General features: G+C 37.6%; 1 protein-coding gene across 2 annotated transcripts in view; it reads left to right on the top strand.

Annotated features, from left to right (window-relative positions):
• The window catches only part of LOC109042608 (ATP-binding cassette sub-family G member 1), a 57995-nt gene that overhangs the window by 24656 nt on the left and 7194 nt on the right, over positions 1-26145 (top strand). The window contains exons 3-8 of one of the 2 annotated variants that reach the window (XM_072300143.1): positions 19893-20010; positions 21386-21584; positions 22651-22796; positions 23830-24068; positions 24744-24854; positions 25538-25579. In XM_072300143.1, the coding sequence (XP_072156244.1) occupies positions 19893-20010; positions 21386-21584; positions 22651-22796; positions 23830-24068; positions 24744-24854; positions 25538-25579 (855 nt within the window). The remainder of the gene's footprint in view (positions 1-19892; positions 20011-21385; positions 21585-22650; positions 22797-23829; positions 24069-24743; positions 24855-25537; positions 25580-26145) is intronic. The other variant, XM_072300144.1, reaches the window with a different exon arrangement.

The raw sequence follows: 26145 nt of genomic DNA, 5'->3' as shown, positions 1-26145 counted from the left end.
AATCGTAAAAAATGGGAAATAGTACAAAAATATATTTAAGAGTGAGAAAATGCACCCCTAGTGACGATATCTAGCGGCATTTCCCATTTAAACACATGTATTTTAGCAGATTAGGTTATTTTTTCATATCTCCTCCAATAATTGTTCAATTTATGAACCAAGGGTATCCTCGTGTTCAGCTCACTTGGTAGCGTCCGCTTAGACACAGAATTTATTAAATTTCAGACACCTATAAATTCTCCATTGCGGATAGCAAACAAGTAAAAAAATTATTTAATTTGCACCCTGTCTAGTGGTCCATCGCGATGGACAGACCCAGGATGCAACAATAAAAATGATACTTAGCGATACATGCAGCTAAGCTATTAAACTGGGAGTGGTCGAGTTGTGATAAAAAAAAAAGTAAACGGCGTTTTTTTCCGCAGGGCAACTGGATGTCCGATGAAACGACCTGTATTTTTGACATTTACCCTGGTAAAGATTGGCAGTAGAATCTGTGTTCCAAAATACCATAGACCTACAGCCGGCTGTAAGATTTCCAATAGCTTCTATAGCCGGCTACACAATTTCTTATTGCCTTTTATAGCCGATGGCGATTAAGCAACAGCCAGGCGATAAAGTGTATGCTAAACGTTACTAATTACGGATGCTAGGACTTAGTGAGTTTTTGGATTACTGCTCTCTTTTTGGGCCGTAGTATCCTGATTTATTTAGAGAGGAAAGCTCCGTACTTTTGATGGATGCCTGTCATTACTAATATATTAGAGCGCCTTCAGTTTCGTATGATACTGTGCAATACCTCTGGTGTGAAATAGTTGCTTCAAGCGCCGTGGCAGGCGGGCAGCCAGCGCGGAACACGCATTGGCGCCTACAAACCTAACAGGGATACTTCACGCGTTGCGCAATGCGGGAAGTATCCCTGTTAGGTTTGTAGGCGCCAGTGCGTCGCCGCTCCGCTTTATGTTAGGCTCTAATATTTAATCTGGCGGAGTCAGCGTAATTCAACTCATGATTTTGAAATGTTTGCACATCCTGAATGGATTATTCTCATTTTAATTGATGAAAAAAAATATGTATTAAAGGAAAATATAATGTGTGTTTTGTAAATATTAAGGTGGTTCCGTATCAAACTTAATGATTTCCAAAGCACACGAATTTCTACACGATTTCTTATAGCCTTTTATAATCGATGGCGAAGAAGCAACAGCCAGGCGATAATGTGTAAAGCCCGGCGATAGGAACTATAGCCCGGCTGCATAATTTTTTATCGCTTCGTATAGCCCGGCGGTATGATTTTCTCCGCATTCTACAGTCAACTATATGATTTTCTGTAGCCTTCTTTAGCCAGCTATAAGAATTCCCATGGTATTTTGAAACGCAGCTCTTATCGCCAATTTTTACCAGGGTAATCTCGTGCTGATCCTGAAAAATATTAAAAAGGAAACTTTGCATTTTATTTTGATTCAAATTCTGTATGAAAACGTAAAGACGCTGGAGAAAGATGCAGTAATCGATCTTTAAAACCTATCGGAAAAGAGGATTGCAAGTAACCTTCCGCTTTACACTTTACAAGAGCCAATGTCCGATGGTGAGGAATGTCATGGCCGTCGATTTAATTGCACATTCCAGCCAATCAGCCGCCGGTCTGAGTGACGGACAAAAACTTCCCAACGTCAATAAACGGACGTTAAGTTGAAGAGACTTTTCTCAATAATTGGACTTAATTTTGCAGTAAAGAGCCATTATCTCTTGCTCATCCATAAAACACTTATCTGCACAGGGAATCAAATGTCACGTATACTGGTTCTAAAATAAAAAGGTGTGGCTCCTCATTGCGAAATGTAGTCGAATTATCGAGCCTGTTTTTTTTATTTAATCGACACAAAAAATAAATGTTCATCTTGACGCTTTATATGTCCGAGTCTTGCAGTTCGCTATGTTGGTTGGACGTTTCCTTAAGTGTCAAAATATCTTTATTTAATTTTTTTTTCAAAATTATATTTTCCCTCTCTGATCGGTTGTAAATAATTCATAAAAAATGATCTATTTTTGTTTTGTCCCATCTTACTATATTTCTCTTCATGTAACGTAATTTTTTTTGTACGTAAACGGTATCTTTTTCATGTTCAGTTTACTACTGTGAAGGTAGGAAAATAATAAATTCTATAAACAACGATCAGTTTTTAAACAACAATATCAAATATCCACCTAGTATGCCCGAATTTTAAGGAAACGACCGCCAAATTTTTACCGAATAGTGAAGAAAAATTGGCTTATCATATTGTAAAATGAGTAATATGCTGAACAATCTGCTGAACAATGAAGACCCAGTTTTATCATCTCTTTCAACGCGTTGCGCAACGATACTCAGCAAGCAACACTAATGTACGAAAAAAATGTCGCTGCCCTTAAAACTCTTGGATGCACGAAATAAGATTTTTTCCCACTCGTGCAAGGAGTTCAATCATATCAACATGTTTCGGCGGAGACCTTCAGGGAAGACCTCATATCATGTATAAATACATGTGTGGAGTTAATGTGATGTGACTTAAGGGAGGTCGGTGAGCATAAAATCGTGTGAACAGAAGAGTCGTGTGAAATTGACCGTGCAAGCCCACCGGCTAATGGGTCCAAACAAACCAGCGAAGGCTAGCTGTCGCTACTCATCGCTGATTTGCTGATTAGTAACAGTTTCCATAGCTCCTACTCCGCCGTTACTTTTCCACTAGTTTTTTGTCGGTAAAAATAGACCTTCTCCCTTTTTTATTTTCTCTTTTCTTAATTTAATGTATGCACGAAATTTTTAAAATTCAGTGTTTTTAGGAATAAATGAACCTCGCTGTCTGGTGATATTTGGTACACTGATGCAATTTAAGTGTATAATAATCTAGAAGTGCAAATAGGCAGGTTCAGCAAAAAAAAAAAAAAAAAATCAAAAAATACTGCATGTCTATGTTGATTTTAGAATAAATTGGAAAAACATATTGCGGTAAAACTGTCCGAAAACTGGTGATAGAAAATCCATCAATAAAAGTTCCGACGCCTTTGCGCTGGGGATTGGCTCTAGATCTGACGTAATGTAAGGATGGAAACGGAGGATGAGATTCAGTAATAATTGAATAAAACATGATGAAGTTCAAATGCGTAATTCTTAATAATTGTTAGAAAAGCCCATGAGGACTTTTTGCGCATATCTTCTCAATCGGAGGCGTTCCTCGTAAATGCAAATCTCCCTAATCAAAGACCCAAAAATATGAACTTACTCTCAGGTTCAATGGCTTGAGAGAGTTGCCAAGTCACATTATAACAAGCGTAGAGATTGAAGCAACCTAAAATCGATGTGCAGTAAATGAGATTCATCAATTTACATTTGAAGAATTTCAAGTTTAATACAATTCTTTAGGTGACTACAAGATGACAGAAATAGTTGTGTCGTCGGTGGTTAGAGAGGTTAAGGACTTTTTCAGTAAAAGCTGAGGTGATGAATTGGAAATGGCGGTGTCTCTAAGTTTGTTTATGCAAATATACACCCACAAAATTATCATTATTTTTGAAATTATGAGAGTTGAAAGACCGAAAATTTCCAGCCGGTTATGCTCGTTAGCTCCGATTTTGATGTAGAAGAGCACTTGTTTCTCGGCGTTAAATTGACAATGATAATGAATTTCCCGGCAAACTGTCTACTATGGGCTGCTAATTTTTACGAAGATCGTCATGCATAATTGAAAGTGTTGTTTTTAAGTGTGGAAAAATGAGTTGTCACGTCTGATAATAACACGGTTTTGCGTTGACAGCTAGTGCAATGTTTCCCTCGTCAAATCGAGCAAGAAGCTTGTGGCATGTTTGTCATGTAGAGTCAATGTAATCGATAGTTTTACTTAACTTCAGGTTTTGCGACCCGAGAAGACGAACAATTTCTCCAATTTCTCAAATCTAACAGTTTTTTTCCAACTACAGAATCAGTTTTCAGCTTTGAAAGATGTATTTTAGTAATACGGCAGGAAAACCCGATTCCTTCATTAATGAATGAGATAACTTGTTAGTAGCACACGCATAGTCCTTGTATTTTCTTTTTCCCATGGGTCATGCACTATTTAATTTTTTTACGAGCTTCTCTCGCCGCGTGCTTCTTACAACACGTCACGTACCAAGAACGAAAATCTTGCGTCCTCACACTTCACAGGTATGTGATTTGTGGGGAGAGAGCAATCTGAGTGAACCTCAAAGTCTAGAATTATCTTTCGGATCGACGTCACGAGGACGTGCGCCGTGACGTTGGGCAACGTTGTCCTAGTATAGCATTCACGAGCTGATGTCGTTCGTTTATTTTTGAGAAAATTTTATGTTTCGACTCATTACCGACGAAGCGGAGGTAAAAATCCCGCAGGAGATTGAGGTGATCTGTGGCTCGACATGATAACCTGCCACGAAAATAAAATTAGGTGATGTAATTCGGTAGATACTGATGACACAATAGTCTATGTTCCATTATACAGAAAAGAAAGGAGGTGGTCGCATCGGGCATCTTGGACGGATGTCGGTACGGACGGTTTTTATAATCGATTTCTTTGAAATGGTGTCGTTTGTGGAAAATAATTATTCCATATAAAGTGTTTTAAATTACATCTTGAGTCTCATCTTAAGCAAAAAAACAAAAACAAAAAAACAAAACAAAAAATTACGGTCCGTTTTTCATACTTCGAATTTCAGATTCTGCTGGAATATCGACGCCATTTTGTACCGACCTACGTCACGGGGTAAAAAATCCCTAACGACTAACTCCTTTTTTTTCTCTGTGATATTCCGCATCGAGTACACTGGTCTGAAACCAAGAATAAGTAAGGATCTCGGATGATGATCAGTAATGGATTTTTAGTATTATGGATCAAGGGCTAAAAAATCCGTCTAAAATACCCGTTCTGAGATCATCCCCTCTTTCAAAAATCAAATTTTTGTATATCTATGGTATCAAAGTAAAAAATCACGCAGGTAAAAATTGATTGTAAGGACCTATTATTTCCAAAGCCAGAGTGCCAGCTCCATCACATTTGGAACTTTATTCGTGTCCAGCATATTTAGACCACGTCAAGCAGAAAGGAACCAAGCTACATTAGCTATTGCTAAAAACTAGGCAATTTAATTTTTTACACGAAAACGGTTGCACGGATTTATTTTAGCGAATTTCAGTGAATTTTTTGCATTGTACGAAGCAATTTCCTCAACATTTTCAAATGAACGTTTTCGAACGTTTTCCTGTGAGAAATTAAATTGCCCAGTTGAATTTGGCAATAGCTGATGTGGTTTGATTCCTTTCTGCTGGACGCAGTCCATTCTCAAAACGTTTTTATCAATATTCAAAGATCTGCGGGGTTAATCACAGTTTCATACATAGAGTACATAGAGTCGTAATGTAAATGGGAGAGCTGGCGCCATGTTATGCTCGACGAGTTCCGAGCCCGGTGTGCGCCGAGTTCGGGTCACTTTTTCGATACATTTTCGATTCAAAATGGCGGTGTGGAATACATGGTGATTCCTATCTCCTTTGTTGTTGTTGTTGTTGTCATCGGATGGCCGGGTACCCGTGTATCGCAAACAATCGATTATATATCGAAAAAGTGACCCGGCGTCACACAGGAGTCTCGGAATTCGGGACATGGAAAATGCTTAAAAGTGGCGCCAGCTCTCCCAATTACATTACGACTCTATGTACTCTATGGTTTCATAATACGATAAAGTGCAGAATACTCCTCTCCTCTATCCATTTCGGTGAGATCAAGGCGTTTGTCATATGCACAGAGTAAGACGCAAAACCACATCATGAGCACTTACTTTGTATTATCCAAACACCACAAAGTCAAGCTCAATATCGTACTCGACACCTAGTCAGTAGCTCGTTTACTTTCTGCCGGTCCGCGTAAAGACTTGCACTTGCACACACACTCTTAAGTCATTCTCGAGAGGATGTTTGTTTAAATATTAATGCTCACACGTCAGGATGTGGACGCTTTCAGTGATTACTGATTATGCCACGATTAGACATACTGCGGGATCGGAAACCACCTGTCTTTTTCTATCGTATTCGAACAATATCTTATCTCTTGAGCGATCAGTAAATACTTATAAAAACGTAATTTTAGGGTCTGGATGTCGAGGGATGCTATTTTTTTTTTTATCAAATAACCCAGAGTAAATCCATGGCCTAACTGCAAAACCACGTATCTTCGTTTGATGACGTTGTAGACTTCCTGTCGTACTTCAGTTTTTCTTTGAGAAACTAAGCAACTTCATTCCTTTAAACTTTCCTGATTTTTTCTCTCCATTAGCAATTTAATTTTCAAGCTATGGAGTTGGATTGTTTCTCTTCGAAAAAATAAATATGTGCGAAGATTTTGAAACGCTGCAATGGGATATGCGCCACTTTGGCCATCGATATATCGAAGGTGAAACTGCAGGAACGTGTATCCATCGTTGCAATTTAGCTGACTTCCTGTCATTTCTAATTTTTTAAAGGAAAAACTACTTGAAGTTATACCTTGAAAATTTTCATGATCGTTTTTTCTCTGTGCAAAGAATACTCTGCGAAAATTTCGAGTTTTGATGTTGGTTTATTCTCCTTAAAAAAAATAAATAAAAAAAAAATAAATAAAAAAAAAAATAAATAAAAAAAAAATAAATAAAAAAAAAATAAATAAAAAAAAAATAAATAAAAAAAAAATAAATAAAAAAATTGGTTAAATAAAAAAAAATGAATAAAAATAGATAGATAAATAAATAAAAAAAATAAATAAAATAAAGGCGAGCGTAAATTAAGAAACGACATACGCGTCTCGCCATTTAATCGTTGGTATTTTTCAAATAATTTTCAGACCTCCACTTCTGTTTGGCACATACTTTTGGTGGCTGTACGGACGGTATGTCGAGTTGTCGATTTACTGGCTGCTGTAACTTGAAATTAAAGAAGAAGAAGAAAAAAAAACAAATAAATAAATAAAAAAAAATCCCGATCAAAAAAGTATCAACCTTCAGTACGTGCATTTTGAGCTGTTTTGGCGTAATGTCGTCAATTAACCTTGTCGCGCAAATAATCTGAAAAATCGCAAGAATTGATCTGTCCCTCACCGCACCGGTCAGCAGTGCAACGAGTAAACACACGTTCTCACACACGCTCCCATTCTACTACTACCACTCGCTTACCCTTATGACCAGCTTTGGTTTAACCTCGAATAAGGACCGACTTAACTGTGCCCGGTATATAGGTGAAGTACTGAAGTAACCTCGGCCCTTTGAATCCATTTTTCTCTGCGCGTAGAATCTGTTACGTTACTGATATCCAAACGAGAGCTCCGTGACTTACGGTCAATTCATTTCATTGAAATCGTTTGGAAATGTCAAAGCTTCGGCTGGATCGATACACAGGTTGTTCGTAACGAACACCTTAATAGTCGATTCTTTACCGTAGCTTCAAATGGGTAAATATCGATTATCGATCATTCACGCCTCGTCACTGTCACATTGGTTTTTTAATTAATGGACCACTAGACAAGGTACGAATTTCAGCATTCTGATACATGTTTCTCAGTTAAAATTTCACGTAGAATACGACGCGCACGACGAAAATTACCGAAATCAACTCCTGCCAAAGATATTTAATGATTCTTGATGCGTGAATTCAAACCACCCGCTCATGAAAACTCAATGCTCTACGTGATTCACATCGCGCGCTAAACGTTATCATGACAGTGTCTGCGATATAAAAATCTGGCAACCTCAATCTTGACGCTTTAGCTCAGCTGTAGCAAATTGCTTATAGTTTGAACAACACATGATGAGAAATGAACATTACTCTATTGAGGAGCTTGTTGAAACCGTTGTAGTGCGTGATTTGACTCACGTAGAGCTTTGAGTTTCTTGTGAGCGGGCAGTTGAAATTCCTCGTAACCAATGTGAAATAAAAACTTTAATATCTTCGTTTGGAGTTTGTTTCATTAGTTTTCGTTGCGCGAATCGTGCTCTACGTACAATTCTGGTTAGGAAACATGTATCAGAATGCTTAAATTCGTACCTTGTCTAGTGGTCCATTGTAAATCGAATCGTCGATCGAATCTATGTCGATTCGTTCACGTTTTTATCTGTCAACAGATTCATGTCGATCGAAATGATACCCATCTACAATATGAAGTCAGATTAAACAAATCCGACACGAGCAGTCCAGCTGATTAAAGTCTACATCGAAAAGAATGATTAATGATTTAAGTCGCAATGAAATTGATTTAAATTTAGGAAAATTTGAAGGAGATTGCGATTTGCATTTTTTTCTGCTAGAATAGGGGTGTTGAGATAGTGTATAAAGGGAGCCCCACAACCTTGCACCCTTTTCCACCCCCTTCTCAATGAATACAAGGTCTTAAAGACATCTGCGGACTGATTATTGAAATTGATAGACAAAGCGATAGACAAAGAAGACATAGAGAGCAAGAAGCGATCCTATCGGTGGAAACGGGTGGCTCTTATTGACTAAGGGAGAAAATGATGGACTAATTATCGGGTCTCTCGTGGGTTGCCGTTAGTTAGTCTATCACCCACGTCCTTTGTCCATTGCAACCACCCGCTTCCACCAATAGGATCCCTCCAAATCCCTTTTCTCTTCTTTGTCTATAGCTTTGTCTATCAATTTCAATAATCAGCCCGCAGGTGACTAAAAACTTCAAGTTCGTCGCGTCGCACACTGGAACAGGTTATTGAGAGAGGTCAAACAAGCAATTTTTGACGAAAACTAAAAATCTTGATGTTTATCTCGTCATATTTTTACAGTTTGAGGGGTGTGTTTTCAGAGAAATTTTCCAGGAAAACCAATGGAGCCACTTCAAAACAGAAGCGGATTCAGCATTTTGGCAGCACTGGGTTTCCTCCATTTAGACCCATGTTAAATAATCGATTCTTGTCGGAGCACCTGGCCCCTCCAAGAATCGATACATTTCCATAGGTTTAAATGGTGAAAAACAATGTTGCCAATTTGCTGGATCCGCCAATGCTTTAAAATTTCCCTGATTCTTTATTGATGAAGATTATAGCATTTAAGGTTTCCACATCTTGTCTGCTCTCTCCAATCGACTCGCTCCACTGATTGTGAGCGTCGTCTTCGACTACATTGAAAATCTCCTTCCCGGTTGGCCGTTGTATTTCTTCCTCGTTATCTTTCGTAACTTGGGCTATTTCGTAAGCGAACATCCCTGGAACAAGTTGCGATTGCGGGAGAACTTAGCTATGTGTGGCGATGGTTCGACTGGGACTATATGCTAGTGACCTCCAGGACAGACCTTTCGAGCGCCTATCTGTGTGTATTCTGTTAATCGAAGATCAATCATGAGCCACCTGTCTCGGAAACTGGGTCATCTGTCGCTCACTAATCAGACTAATCGGAGGGTCAACAAACTCTCATCGGCTCGCATGATAAACTAATTCGAGCACTGCATCGTAGAAAATAGGCGCCGATGCGACTTGTATACATTTCGCTCATGCCAAGATGGGAGTAATGTTTACGTTTTGGAGTCTCAAGGATGACCCGCAACTGGACACCAACATCTTCGAGATCTTTTGCGATCAATCCGAGAACTTAGAACGGGAGGAATGCTCTGTCGTGGCCAGTCCAACTCCAAAGAGACAGCAAAAACCCGAATTTGAATTGCGGGTTGAGTGGCATCCCCTATTTTTACGAGTCGTCTCTGATTGGCTGATCCGCCTGGTGCCCACTTTCTGGAGCCCCTTTGGAAAATAACTCGGGGTTCATTTCCCATCGAAAATATCTCGAAACAAGGAACAAATTATGCGTAGGAGATTTCAGGAATCAATTCTCCAGATTTTTGTCATGAGATTGATGGGTATAATGCATGACACTTTTCTCTTAAAAACACTGAACAGTTTGACCCGGAATTTCGTTTTTTCATGAAACCTAGTGTCATTTTTTAAGTTGAAAAAACAAAAGTACACGTTGAACTGTTCAGTGTGTTTGAAAAAAAGTGTCATGTATTATACATATCAATCTCATCTGAAAAATTTGGAAAATTAATCCCTGAAATCTCCTACGCATAAATTGTTCCTTGTTTTCGAGATATTTTCAATGGATAGTGAGCCTCGTGTTATTGTCCACAAGGGTTCCAGAAAGTGGGCACTTCCGATGGTGGCAACACTGAAGCTCATAACCAAAATTTTCGTGATGATGATTTAATGGATAACGCGTTAAGTAGTCTGGAGACTAAGTTCAGGAGACCACGTCTTGTTTTTGAGTGAAGTATCTTAAAAACCGCACACTATCTTAACTCGCAAAGCAGAATATACATATTAGGGAGCGCGAGTAAGCATTTTCAAGTAGGCACAAACACTTATCTTCTCTGCAATGTAGCGCGACCATATAGTGAAAGAAGTATACCGAACTTTAAGTTGCCTTTTAGGAATGAAGGCCGACGCCTGTGGCCTGTCACACTTCAAACCGACGATTAAAATTCCAAAAGGACATTTGGATTAAAAGGTGGATTAAACACATATCAACCTTTGAAAAGTGTAAATTCTAAGGAAATTTTTCCTTAAGATTAACTAGGTGAATAAAATCAGTCGGAAGAAGGAAAACATACCAGCGATGATAGACACTGACAAGGAGACAAAATATCCTGAAGACACCGTACTAAGTATCCAAGAAATGTAACTGACGAGTTACTTCCGCAGATCAAGCATTTTCTTTCGAGCATAGCAATATACTCATCTCTGCGATTTGACATACTAAGATAAAAGTTGATCGTATGAGCCGAAGTACTGTGTTCCACATAGGGGTGCAGGTTTCCGTGAAAAACAAAATCTTGAAATTGTATGTGAAATATTTCATGAAATTTCAGAAAAATATGAAAGATATTGAAAAATGTGTGAAAAAATGAAAATCAAATCCAAACGGGTTTTGCTTTTTGTGGGTGAGATTTTCCTCCTCATTCAAGACAATTTTAGCTTCTGCCCGACCTCTCCAGCCTTACCCGAAATTTACGTCATTAGAAGAAAGTTAATGATTTATTGTATTGGTGCACTAAAAAATAATACTTCATGAGGAAATTTTTACTCCTGGAATCCCTTTTTTCTCCTTGAATGCGCTTGGTTCCTGTTGCGAGCTGGAATTCTGCCGTGCTAAGGAAAAACGACGTATGAACATTCGAATATTTCCAAATTTCCTCTAAGAAAATTTGTATTTTTTAAGAAAGTTATGGATACTTTTCCTTGAAATCTTCAGACCTTTTGGATCCAATTTCAAACCAAATTCTTTGAAAAATCACAAAAAAAAAATAATCACAAATTCTCCCGAAAATTCGTGATTGGTCGTAGGAAATTTGGCAACGTCTGAAGGCTCATACGGCGTTTTTGCTAAGCACGGCAGAAATGCAATGCTTTGCTGGATGCTCGGCTGCAAGGTTTGTTCTACTGTGACGATTACACAATGAGCGTTTTCTCATTTCTTGCGATTTAGTTGGGAGCTATTTCGTGATGGTAATTAAACAGACGCGAGGGAACCTGATTCGCTCCCGTGACTACGAGGTGTTGTCCCGCTGGAAAAACACCTTCGTTTCCGTCGTGTATCCGGAAAATTGAATAATTTTGAAACCACGATGCAGTCTTAACGTTGTCTCTCGATTTATAGACGGAGAAAAAGGTTTAAGGTTTGTTTATTGCGGTCTGGAAAAGTGGCGTGGCGTGCTTCGATGTATATCGATATTTTCCTATTTGAAGCTATGGTAAAGAATCGATTATTAAGGTGTTCTTTGCGAACACCCTATCTATCGATCCTTTTCCACAGATTTATATGGCAGACCAAGCGGTATATCGCAAATCACGCCACGCTACTGGTCTGGGAACTGGCAAATTGATTTCACGTTGACGCTGGAGGAAAAACTCACTTGAAACTTACTCTTTTTTGTATTTATATTTATATATATTTATATATATTTATTTATATTTATTTTTGTATTTATTTTTTAAATTAAAATAAAAATAAGTTCAAGACAAACCACGATGCTATTCATTTTTATGTATAATTAAATTACTTACACGCCGAAGCTTCTCGAGACCCCAGGAATAGGTACATACATAAAGCCGCTTTTATAGCGCCGCCTCGCGCTCTGCGACACCCAACCGCCATTGCCCCCTATCCTCCCAGAGATGATCAGGCAAATAGGTACCCTTTGGAATAGGTACGCATGTTTATGTGAAAATTAAACGGATGAGAGGGAGCTTTTCGTGTCGCCATTACTGAACTCAATTTTCTTTAGATATTATTATAACTTAAAGCGTCTTTTCCTGTCGACAAAATTTGGGTTTCTTTTAAGTTCAATCCGTGCGGATATAAATTTAAGTCAGTTATTTTGAGTTGAAGTAACGTTGTTTTGCTATCGTTAAGTTTAAATTAAAAAACTGACTTTAAGTTAAATCCGCAAGGATTCAATTAATAAAAAAACCAAATTTTGTAGACAAGAGACGACGCTTTAAGTTAAAATAATAGCTTAAGAAAATTCGTTTTCAGTAATTTATCCCCCCCCCTTCTCCCTCTCAAACTGGCCGTTGTTTTTACGTGACGGAATAAAGCGAGTCAAAGAAATTACAATCGCAGAAACTACGTTTGTCTTCAATATAAAATACGACATGGCTTGTCTGTTGTGGATCGCGCAATTTTTTCTTGTAATTAAAGGTATTTTTAAGCCAAAAAGAACTAAGCACAAATGCATGGATGAAAAAGAACATTTACGCATAGAACTTGCGTGTAGCTTCGTTCCCTTTGCTTTAATTCATTTGTAAATACTTCCCTTTAGCATAAATACGTCCATTTCTTATTAATCCGTTAATTACTCGAGCCGTGGCTTGACTGAGCTGATTATGCTATGTTGCCAAATTAAAGGGTTAGAAATATTACTGAGGGAGTGAGATGTGGAGATGGAGCAATTTCAGTTTTAAACTGACATCATGGTGGAGTACAGGCGGAGCTCCATGAACCAGCGTAATGCGCTCTAGCACCCCAGCCGTCAACGCGAGCTCAAAATAAACGTACCAGTTAATATCCGTAACGGTGAGCAAAATCAGATTCGCAATTAACAGTTTGGCAATTATGCACATAATTGTGCGCTTTGCGAGATTCCGGTCGTCAGCAGAAGTTTTCAAAAAAAATTCCAAAAGTTTTCCAAGAGCAAACCATAAATTTTCCCAATTTTTGACAAGCGAGACCTCGAAAAGACAACATTCTGCCGGTTTACGCTTTTGGCGAATGAGAAAAATCAAGACTGCTGCAAAAGCTGCAAAAGGAAAGCATAATTAGGGAAACGCTAAAACTATGTGGGTCATTTTTTCTCGTTTGAGTTAAATTACTGGCTGTTTCAATTAGACGGAAAGGTTTCAATCAAATCGTTTTCTCACACATTATTCTCCCTTCAGCACTCAATAATCTACATGAAACAGTTTCAGAAGTAAAATTTGGAAATTAACTGAGTCAAAAAAGTATACTAACGTTCATGATAAATTAAATATACGCAAAATGTCGGAGAACTGATGAGGTTGACCTGTTTTTCCCCCTCTCAGATGATACAGGGTTATTCAAAAATCACGCACCACTCTCCATAACTTTAGTTCTAATTATGTTATCAACTTGCGGTTTGAGACGTTTTTCCTCATATCGAGGGGAGACTTTTTTAGGCACTCTCCAGTTTTTGATCCCCTCAGGGAGAGGGAGGCGAGGGGCAACTCAAACATTTCAAATGGACACCCCCCTCATGGCCAGTGGTGCGTGACTTTTGAATAACCCTGTATGTTAATGAACCGCGTCAAGGTAGTACAATTTACGTTTCCTCGTTAAAATAATGGGAAAAACACGATACATTTTGTAGTAAATGAGCTATTTGAACTACCGAGTATTAAGTAACACCGTTAGATACTGCAGTTTCGATACTACAAGGATGTCTGGTTAACCATGAGCACGCGGCAGTCAGTTCAATCAACAGTTAATGCTCACGTTGTTTTAAAAAATCGTTTAATTGCGTTAATTCTTCCAATCATGAAACAATTATCATTCACAAGCGGCAAAAGATGATTATTTACTTATTTATTTATTTTTTATGGGCTTTCTCTCACGCACGTCATATACTTTCATGTGCCTGACTTTTCCTCATTGCTTCACAGATAGCTCGAAAAACTCTTTCTGATGATCCGTCTGATGAGACAGGCAAGACTGACTTGCAACCTCTTCATCGTAATAGGCTCCAAAAAAATTCCCTTTAAAAATAAAAACTCCGCTGAAATTAAATTTCAAAGATTTTTCTAACTTGTTAAAAAAAAAAAAAAAAAAAAAAAAAAAAAAAAAAAAAAAAAAATAATAATTATAAAGTGCGAAGGAGTCAGGCATAAAGGCCGTTAAGAAATATCATGAAATTACTTTACTATATCGTCACTTTCCGGCCAAAGTATCACAAGCGCTATGCAACGTTCCTAAATTTTCTCCGCCATTTTATTTTTTCACAGAGAAATTGTCGGTTGAATTTGTCTGAAAATTTCACTGAATTTTATCGGCACCACAAAGAAAATTCAGCGAAATTCTCGGACAGCTTCGTTGAACATTTTTTCTGTAAAAAAAAATAAAATGGCGGCGGACATTTTCAAACGTCGCCGGAAGGTTACGATACATACTACAACTTGGAGGCGTTAATGCATCACTTGGCGTAAAAATCACCCGAAACCCTTTCAAGAGCAAACCAAAAATGAGAGATCGATAAATTGCGAGATTATAGTTGTTCTCTTCTGCAAAATGTAGGTAATCCGCAAGCCGTCGCTCCTCTAAAGTAAGGGCGTATCTCTCTTATCCACGTGAACCCTGATTCCCGTATAACTCTATGTTTCCCAGGGCTCATGTGAGAATGGAAATACGCCCTTACGTCAGAACAGCGCCGGCGTGACGTAAGATAGCGATAATGTATATTAGTTTTTTAAGCGAGATGCAGCCTCCCATCTAAGTCCCCGATGAGGGGACCAACTAAATTCCGAGTGACGCAACATGCATGCGTACAGCGAACTGAATACCCATAGGTGTTGCATATGTATTATTGCAACACCTGAGGGAGCAAGCTGCGGCAATGGCGGTGTGCCTTGACTTTGACATTAGCATTTTAGCGGCCAGGCTACTATTAAACGCATGCGTCTGGCATCTATCATGGAGCGTCTACTACCACTTCGCTGCCTTGCTAAGGAAAAACGCCGTATCTTCATTCGATTGTTGCCGAATTTCATCCGATAAAATTTTATTTTTTAAGATACGAATGAGGATTTTCTCTTGAAAATTTGGTACATAACTAGGTACGAATATACGCATTCTGATTTATGTATCGTAATCAGAATTTCACGTGGAGCACGACTCGCGCTACGAAAATTCCTGATTTTAATTTCTAAGAAGATATTTAATGTTTCTTGATGCGTAAATTTAAAAAAAAAATAAAAAAGCCGCTCATAAAAAAGTCTATACGTGAGTCAAATTGCGTACTAAACGTTACCGTATAACAATCGCTGCGGTATGAAAATGTGGAAATCCCAATATCAGTACTTCGGCTCAGTTGTTGTCTATTTTGAACTCTTCGAACAGCACACGGCAGGGCAGAAAGACAAATCAATCAAGAAACCTGCCAATATCGCTGCATTGCTCGATTTGATTCAAGTAGATTATTGATTTTTTGTGAGTGGCGAATTTCAAATTCCCCAACCCAATGTGAACTAAAAACGTAAACATGTCTTATAGCAATTTAACGGCACGAATCGTGTTCTATGTGAAATTCTGATCAAGAAACATGTATCAGAATTCTTAGATTCGTACCCTGTCTACTGGTCCAACGGAAGAAGAATCTTCACAAGTTCCCTAAAAAAATTGATTTTTATCAAAGGAAAGACAATTTCGGAAGGCTTACACGGTGTTTTTCCGTAGCACAGTAGTATACGCCACACAGACCATTCTATGTGCTCGGAAATGGCCACAATAATACATCCTCTCATAGTTTTGGATGCTGTATTGAAAAATGGAACATTAGAACTTCTTAAGTGCCATCAGGTGTCGCTGAAATTAGGCACCGTTTTCTTTTCACAAATTTCATATTCATACGCAGCTACTCATTTTTTGTATCTCATTTTTTAGAGAGGTAGCCGCGGCTTTTCATACAGTGCATATTGCGTCCACACCAAGGAAGTGAATATGCGTAGCAGAAAGAAATAGGTCAATCGGTCGTGTACAGTGGTAGTTCAGTTCGTGATAAAATTTGACGTAGAGGAGGGAAAATTATCTAGTTTCCAGGGATAAAAAATTCAGAATTCTCCAAAATCAGCAGAAAGTAGTAATTAGGAAGTTCAATTAGCATACAACGGCTACAAATTAATTTCGAGTTCGCCGAACCTTTGAGCTTTCGCTTCTCAGTCACGGAGGGTGATTGAATATTCACTCCGTTCATCGCGTACACGGAAAAAATTAAATTGCTGATTGAACAATTCAATTGCTAAAAAAAGTGACGGCAATGTCTCAACGTAGATTTTACCACCGTAAAAAAACCACTATTGTAAGCTAATTTAACCACAGGGGTGGTTAATGTAGCATTTTTTTTGTTATAAAATCTACATTGAAACATTGCAGTCACTTTTTTTTAGCAATTAAATTGTTAAATCAGTAATTTAATTTTTTCCGTGTACTTATTTGGTTTATTTTTTTGTTTAGCGATGGAAACAGAGACAGTTTTTCTTTAGACAGAATTTAATTGGCTCTCATTATTTTCTCACAGATTGACGGTGAAATTGTAGGTACGCGTTTCTCGGTTTGCATCGTTGCGTGTTTCTGTCATGCTATAATTTTAAAACAGGAAAATTATCCGAATTTTCCTCTCCGTATGACAAGTTATTAAATGAAAATCCGGAGCAACAGCATTGGTTAATATGTATTCCTTTGAAAAAAAACAAAATTATAACGGAAATTTTGAAGTGTTGCAAACGAGATTTTGATCGCCAAAGTACGAAACTAAGTATGGCTTTTTGAAATGTCGCAGACTTTCTGTCATACTTACATTTTTCTGAGGAAAATCATTTAGCGGGATTTCTTGGAAACCTCCTTGATTTTTCTTCTCTGTCAGTAGAGTATTAGATTGCAAGGTATAAAGTAACTTGTTTCTCCTCGAAAAATGAAAATAGGTGCGGAAATTTTGAAACACCACAACGGAGGTACGTGGTTTCGCATTTTTGCCGATGATATGAGTTCCTGCAATTTTACAGTTGAAGTTTTCTTAGGTTAATCCAGGAATCCGTACGCTCATTTACTAAAAATGTACGGAAATCTCCTTACTTTTTAAACAAATTAATTTCGAAATTTGATTTATTCATTCCTAGTCTTCGTTCATTTTCGCAAATCCCCCCTTTTTCTCTCTCTTCTCCCCTTTTGTTCGACTTATTATTGTACCTTCCTTCTCTCTGTATTGATTTCGTTTTTAAGATTTTAATGACCTTATTTTGTTATGGCAACTTCAAGGAAACGTATTTCCCAAGTGAGCAACCAGTCAACCAACTCACAATTCTATTTGCTGTGTGTGAGCCTAATCTCTGATAGGGCAATTCCACCGTAAACCTTTGTTCTGTCACTTAAGAACAGAAAGGGCGCAAGGGAAGTCAGGTATCTGATGAGATATAATGATGGGGGAAAAAAACACAATTTTTTTAAATTTCAGCCACAGAAAATTTGCAAAATTTTAACAAGTTGAATCACTAAAAATAACGAGCCCTCCGTCTTATAACCTTGAACGAATCCTATCAAAAATTCAGACGTCATCTCCTCCAATCATATCAACGACCATGAAGAAGTACAATCACACGAGTGAAAGGATGAGTTCAGTGGCATGGCGTGCTTTGCGATATATCGATTGGTCTACCATTTGAACCTAATAAAAAGGATCGATAAACGAAGCGAACACCGGAATTCGATTCTTTACTATAGCTTCAAATGGGGGAAATATCGATAATCGATCATTCACGTCTCGCCTCTGGATGAGTTCCCTCGACGAACTCCCAATTAACATGTTGAATTCCCTCGTAAGTAGCGGAACGAATTCATTTAGCTTTGAACAAAGCATTTTCTATTTTGGTGGCTGATTGGTGTAGGTCATGGATAGGTCTCGTGAGTCGTGATCGTGATCGATCACTTCTTAAAAGCAATGTGATAAGACTTTACATTGAATCCTGAATGTTAATTAAGGGTATTTTGGGGGGAGATTATGAATAGCGGCCTGCGGCCTTGATTTTATCAGTCCGTCTTATTCCAAACTTTTTGGATTCTTTTTTTCCTTTACACTCCTCACTGCCTTTAGAAGGCAGAGAATAAATGAACGATTACATGAACTAAACTTTGGAGCATATCATACTCTTATTATATAAAATTGTATGAGTAATGCGTGAGGCGCGAAGCTCTTCGGGGGGTTGGGCCGCGAAGCGGTCAGGGTGCATAGCCTATAGCCGCCCTATACTATAACCATCTAAAACTTATGTACAATTTGTAAGTGATAAGTCAGAGTTGGACGTATTTCTGTTAAACGGAACTAAGCGCCAGTTTAAGTTCCTTTTGAGGATTTTAGAATCCCGTATAGCGTACTCTGTTAAACGGAACTAAGCGCCTCAGAAAAGCATTGCGAGTATAGGACGGAACGAGCATCGCGTTCCGCAACACCCGCCAATCCAAGCCCCCCTCTCCCTTCCTCCCCCGATGGCGCTTAGTTCCGTTTGATAGAAATACGTCCAGTTTATCTGCACTCATCATGTCATCATCGAAAACCGTGCTCCAGATTTCGATCGGGGTCTTGGAAGTTGAAATCGAATCAGTTGACTGCGATTTCGGCTTCGAATTTTGATAAGAGCAGAATTTTTCATATCGGATAAAATTTGTTTGCATGAACTGGAAACTTCTGTAGGTGGCTGTCGAGACAAGCGCCCATAGTTGCTTTGAAAGGGATTATGAGACGCTAGGTGAAGTCTATTCCCGCTTTCTCCCTCAATGGATCGTGAAATTCAATTGTAAGTGCGATACCACTATTCGGCCATGCGTGAGACCATGTTGCCTACACTGAAAATTGAAGGCGAACCGACAGTGAGGTAAAGTCACCACTCCGCGCTCGGTTAAGTCTTATTTTCGCTTTCTTCCTCGATCGATGGTGACTTCCGAGGGCGACACCTCTATTTGGCCACATGGGAGGTTGCGTTGTCTACTCTGAAAATGAAGGCAAACTGAAAAGGAGCTAAGATCACCGCTCCACAGTCCAAGTTCGGTAAAGTTTATAGAAAGCCCCCCCCCCCCCCCCCGGTGGGTGGAGTCAAGGAGGATACTCATTTTTTTTTAGTGGGGAGGGGGGCAGGCCCCCCTTAGATAAATGGTCTAGCTGCACCAATGGAAAGCAGAATTATGACGGGAGAACTGTAGTTATGTATTATGTAGGTTTTGCTAATTTGCATTCCGCCTTCAATTTCCAAGGTAGGCCAGAAAATATACTTAGCTGCATTAGATATATATTCGCGGATTTGCGTCTTCTGGTGGTCTGGTTTTTTATTGTTCGTAAATATTTTCTCGCAGTTGGTAGGTGAAGTGAAACTCCACCTGAGGACATTCTAATTCTATTCACATGTCTCCATAAGGTTCCATCAGCATACCATCCGCAATTTTCGATTTTAATACTTCGACCTCTGATGTCCTCTTCTTTGGATTTTTCAATTTACTATGATCTCAATTTAGTTATTTTCTCATTAGAAAGTATTCTGTTGATTATTTTGTAATCTTTTTAAAGTGGCCACTAACGAAATTTTAATTTTTTTGTTCTCAGCCAAAAAAACTATCCTCCACGGAATTAGTGGTGAATTCAGAGCTGGAGAGCTGACGGCTATAATGGGCCCTTCTGGCGCTGGCAAAAGCACTCTGCTCAATGTTTTAGCCGGTTACAAGTAAGTTTTGACTCTTTTTAACTCTGTTAGTCTTGAGAATTCTAAAGGCAGTGCGTGAGTGGGTATATTGAAACGGCTCAATGTAATGCAAGTCAAAGTCCCACAGCTAAGAAATAAACGCAAACCCGAAGTCCAGTTTTATGAGTGGATGCAAAGAACCCAGAAAAATAAGAAATTCCCTGGTAAAAATTGGCAGTAGAATCTGTGTTCCAAAATACCATAGACCTACAGTCGGCTGTAAGATTTCCAATAGCTTCTATAGCCGGCTACACAATTTCTTAAAGCCTTTTATAGCCGATGGCGATTAAGCAACAGCCAGGCGATAAAGTGTATGCTAAACGTTACTAATTACGGATGCTAGGACTTTGTGAGTTTTTGGAATACTGCTCTTTTTTGGGCCGCAGTATCTTGATTTATTTTGCGAGAAAAGCTCAGTATTTTTGACGGATGCCTGCCATTACTAATATATTAGAGCGCCTTCAGTTTCGTATGATACTGTGCAATACCTCTGGTGTGAAATAGTTGCTTCAAGCGCCGTAGTAGGCGGGCAGCCAGCGCGGAACACGCATCGGCGCCTTCAAATCTAACAGGGATACTTCACGCGTTGCACAATGCGTGAAGTATCCCTGTTAGGTTTGTAGGCGCCAGTGCGTCGCCGCTCCGCTTTGTGTTATTAGGCTCTAATATTCAATCTGGCGGAGTCAGCGTTATTCAACTCATGATTTTGAAATGTTTGCACATCCTGAATGGATTATTCTCATTTTAATTGATGAAAAAAAATATGTATTGAAGGAAAATATAATGTGTGTTTTGTAAATATTAATTAAGGTGGTTCCTTATCAAACTTAATGATTTCCAAAGCACACGAATTTCTACACAATTTCTTATAGCCTTTTATAATCGATGGCGAAAAAGCAACAGCCAGGCGATAAAGTGTAAAGCCCGGCGATAGGAACTATAGCCCGGCTGCATAATTTTTTATCGCTTCGTATAGCCCGGCCGTATGATTTTCTCCGCATTCTACAGCCAGCTATATGATTTTCTGTAGCCTTCTTTAGCCGGCTATAAGAATTCCTATGGTATTTTGAAACGCAGCTCTTATCGCCAATTTTTACCAGGGTTATGCTCAGTAAGAACTTACACTCGAATTTTTTACAGAGTGCTTCTCTGAACCGAGGATTGGTCAGAAAAAATTCAAGACAAAATTCCGATTACTTTTCCCTAAAAACAAAGAAAGAAAAAAAAGTCAAATGTGATATGAAGAGTAAATGCTGGAATGTATAATTGCAATGTATTTATATATATATATATATATATATATATATATATATATATATATATATATATATAATGTTAAATTTGCATATTTTCACAGGATTAAAGGGAGTCAAGGCTCGGTGATGTACAATGGCAGACTCAGAACTCCTGAAAATATGGAGCATTTCCTTCGTCTCTCATGCTACATCCAGCAGGATGATTATCTACGGCCAAGGTTGACTGTTCAAGAATCGATGATGATTGCAGCTCACTTGAAACTAGGAATTAATGTATCATATGAACAGAAAATGTATCAGGTATTTGAATTATTGCACTCTTTTAAGGTTTTTGGATTCATGATTTAACCAAAAAATCCTGCTGAAAATGGATGGTGCCATTGTTAAAAGGCCAAAAATTGACTCAAAAGATCCAAGTTGTAGTAGTAGTGACAACCAATTATTCATGATTTTTTAAAAGAGATTATCTCTCTACTAGTCTTGCTCTTTATGCATAAATAGGATTCTGAGGTGGAGAAGAATTAATTTCCAGCAGGTAATGCTATTCTAAATAGAAGTTCAAATTCTGAGAAGAACATAATAACCAAAGAGAAAAAAAAGGAGGTGTTTGCATCTTGAGGTTTGTTTACCCTAGGTATGACGTAGGTTGGTACAACCTGGCCAGCAAAATCCGGAATTCGAAGTATGAAAAACGGACCATAATGTTCCATTTTTCTGCTTAAATCAACCCATGATATAATTTCAAGCACTTTTTATATAATGACTTCTTTCCTTAAATTACACCATTTCCAAGAAAATCGACAGGATAAACGTGGCTGCACCGACCCACGTCATCAAATCATCAAAAAATCCCAAGATGCCCGAAATGCAAACACCTCCTTTTTTTTCTCTATGCATAATAACATACAACTTGACGTAAATGATTATTCTTGCCTTATTGTTAGTCTTGCCTTATCCATGTACAGAGGATCTAACTAATTACAAACAAAGGTGGGAGCACACTCATATATGATACTTAAACGACAAAAGGCTTTTGGCTTTTGGATATTAGCTTTTGGCTTTTGAATGATTGCCGATTTTTTACAAGCCATGCAATGAGGGCATAATTTTTTAAAAGAGAAAATTTGATGCCATTATGAATGGTGTTCCACAAAGAAAGATCATGAATTGAATTATATAATAGCACCTAAAATGATAAAAAGGTAAAAATCTAAAGCCAAGTTTTGAACTTCTTCCTGTAGACTTGTCCTTTTTCTTAACTATTTTTTTTTCACTCTGAGGATCTATATAGTTTTTTTAGTTCTCTAATAGTTCTTCTAATTTGTATTCAAATTCTACATGTGCTAATACAATCTCTCTCTTGCAGGTTATTGAATTACTAGAAATATTAGGTCTTACAAATCATGCTAATACGAAGACAAAGTGTCTGTCAGGTGGTCAGAAAAAGCGGTTGTCAGTGGCGCTCGAGTTAATAACAAATCCACCAATTATTTTCTTGGATGAGCCTACATCGTAAGTATCCATCTCAAAGAATTTTAGAATCAATCCATTAGAATTAAATGTTAAGTACCCACTTTCTCAGGAATTATCAGTCAATATACTATCATTAGCTTTTGGTAAAGTTCCAATAAGCACTGATAGATTTTTATCTCTTCCCTTCTCTTCATTAATTTAATTTTTCTTGACATTATTTATCTGACCCTCATGTTATTGACCTGGACATTTAATAACGCATTCTCACTAGTTCAAGGTATTCTCAAAATTAATAACTGCGCCTTTTTCATTTTCTTCATGCCAGTAATTGAAATCTTTAGCCTTCGTCTTTTATCAAATTTTACTAAATTAAGTACGTAGTTTTTCTCAGTTATTAATCAAGGTCATAACTTTGCTTCACTTAAGAAAAGAAAAGAAGAAAGGAAAAAAAAATGGTAATTATTGAGACCCTGCCAGTGATGGTTCTAAATAAAGGTATGCGGATCTAGCCGTTTATCTGTATTGATGATTAAAAGCAAAAAATAAGTATCTCAATGGAAATACTCATGAATCTTTATTCATTTTTTTCAAGGGAAACTAATAAACCTTTTCCTTGCAAATTTGTGTGATTTTAAAAGTAAGTAGGTAAATAAATTTCGCAGAAAATTTTAATCAAAAATGTTGGTTCGTTTTCCTTTAAAAAGATGAGACATGGTCTCAGACCTACTATACTGCAATCTGAAGTGTGTATACATTTTTTGACTTCAGCTTTCGATGTACCAACAGTGATGATGAGTTCAAACGTTTGTTTCTTAGTTCATCATTTTTAAGAAACAACATAAGTACCATGTCAAAAGCTGCTTATGCTCGAATAATCTGTTTAGTATCGCATAAAGAAAGTATGAAATTTTATCAGTGCCTGCTTTTAGCAATGATTTCTTTGTGGCAGCCTCAAATAATTTCATTCATAATTCAAAAATTATTTCCCTATACATTGAAGGGATTCTTGGTTCATCGGTCTTTTTCATCCTGAAGTATTTACAAGCTCATTTGTTGTTGGTTTTTGTTCCAGGGGTCTAGACAGCACATCATGTCTTCAGTGTGTTCGACTACTGAAAGAGTTGTCGAGGCAAGGGCGCACAATTATTTGCACCATTCATCAGCCAACAGCTCTTCTTTTTGAGAAATTTGATCATTTGTATGGTGTTGCCAATGGAGAATGTATATACCAAGGTAGCACGAAGGATCTAGTCACTTACTTCTCTAAGCTTGATCTACGTTGTCCTCCTTATCACAACCCAGCTGATTTCTGTAAGTTTAATTCATTTTTAAATGTATAATAATTCCTAAATGAGTGTTTACAGGGTGTCTGCAGGTCAGGAAGAACAGGAAAGTTCGGCAACAAGCAGAATATTGATGTCATGTCTTGAAGCATAGTAAGTCTGAATATTTGACTGCAGGTCTAGAAAAAACTGGAATAGCAGTGTCTTTTGCATTTATGACAAAGTACAGTAAAATGAATCAAACAAATACTTATGATGGATTAAGTTTAACTGTTCCAAATCGGAAAACTTATTTCCTGATTGCAACGTTTCAAATATATGCTGCTGTGATATTTTTCAAAGAAAACAAATGAGTATTATTGAAATGTCATTTTGTAAAATTTGAAATGCTCATGCGGTGTCCAAACACCACTTGGGCTTTTTCAGCCCTATTATTGATTACCACAATTATTCTAATGCGAGTTCGAATAATCGTGCCAAACACCGTGCGGCCAACCGGCACGGCGCTGTGTTAAACTTACACTAGCGCCTGCAAGACAGTGGGAATACTTCACTCATTGCACCCAACAGTGCTGTCGGCGCGAAACGCACTAGCGCCTACAAGACTGTGAAAATACTTCACGCATTGCATGCACAGCACGGTGCGCGCCTGTATCTCAGATTTGTTCTATTGCTAATTTGTGCTTATGATTTTCATTTCCAGTGATTGATGTTGGAATGGGAGAATATGGAGCCGATCATAGAGCATTGGTGCAAAGTGCCTCATCTCAGTATCGGTCAGAAAGAGCAGATGAAATAATAACTTCTCAAGATGGTGGGTATCTTATTCTTACCAATCAAACTTCTTTCTGCCTCAAATAATTGTATCTGTGAATTAAATCAAATGTTGCATCATCCGAAGTATTTTACTCAAAACTTTGTCCCGATACAAGGTGCCTCCCATGTTATCATGGGGTCATCAAGCAGGAGGCTAGAGGCCAACCATTGAATATATCTTATTTGAGTGGATGGCTACGGGTGACCATCCAAAGTGTTTTCCAGAATTTAGAGAAGTTTTTAAGAATTGAAACTCATCTAAGTTGTTCCATGCAATAATTTCATCTGCAAGACTTTCTTCACCTCTGCCACCGTCATCATATTGTAATTACACAGCTCCATCATGTAAAAATTTGGAACTATTTTATTTCTGATTGTCATCAGAAAAATGTTCCCTTTTGACAAGATGTCAGGAGTAAGACACGTTTTTTAATCAACTAGCTTGCTCTAAGCAAAATCCTAGTGCCAATAGTTTTTTTTGTATTCTTTGTTTGAATCAGAATTGGAAAAGATGGTAAAACACCATTCAGTCGGAGCTAAGGAACCTATGTGATCATTTTTTTATGAGTATCTACAGCAGTACTTTTTTTTGAGCTGAAATTCTCATTTTTGTTTATTGATTGGATTCAATTTTTTTACGTCTGATAATAATACTTCATTACATAAATAATTGATTTCTAGACGATCCATCAACAAGTCATACCAAAAAAAGGAAAGAAAAGGGTAAGACTGTTTAAATTCAAAGTGAATGTTAATTGTTTTGGAGTGTTGCATCCAAGAAAGTTTTTCCCTGTTTGCGTTTTTGTTTTTATTTCACCATCGATTTTTAATTTTATTTTCTGATTGATTGTTGTGATTTTTTTTTGTATTGTGTCAAGGCTTTTAGTTTTGTTTTAGCTGCACGATTATAAATTTTATTATTAATTATCGAGTATCATTTTGGAAATTAAAAATCAAAAGCAGGTTCTAATATTTTTATTTGAATTTGCATTCATTATTTTACTTAAATTCTTAAATTCTTTCTTTCACATCATATTCTTCCAATGCCAATTCCTTTTTCTGAAACTTTACCCTTTAGCTCATTTTTTTCACTTTGCAGAAAGAAACATTTTCTGTTGATCATCCAAAAAAAGCTGCTCTATAATTTTATGCCCGTAATTAAAGTATCTGGGTCATTCAAAGTTTAAGGCAATACTTATAATTTTGATAAGAGCTCCAAGAAACTTTATTCTAAGAAATAAAATTAATTTATCTTTCTTGTTTCAAGTTCTCAGTCACTAATAATTTAA

This window comes from Bemisia tabaci, chromosome 4 (assembly GCF_918797505.1).
Source record: "Bemisia tabaci chromosome 4, PGI_BMITA_v3".
Lineage (NCBI taxonomy): Eukaryota > Metazoa > Arthropoda > Insecta > Hemiptera > Aleyrodidae > Bemisia > Bemisia tabaci.
Note: the sequence above shows the minus strand (reverse complement) of the source record. Positions and strands in the feature narration are given on the sequence as shown.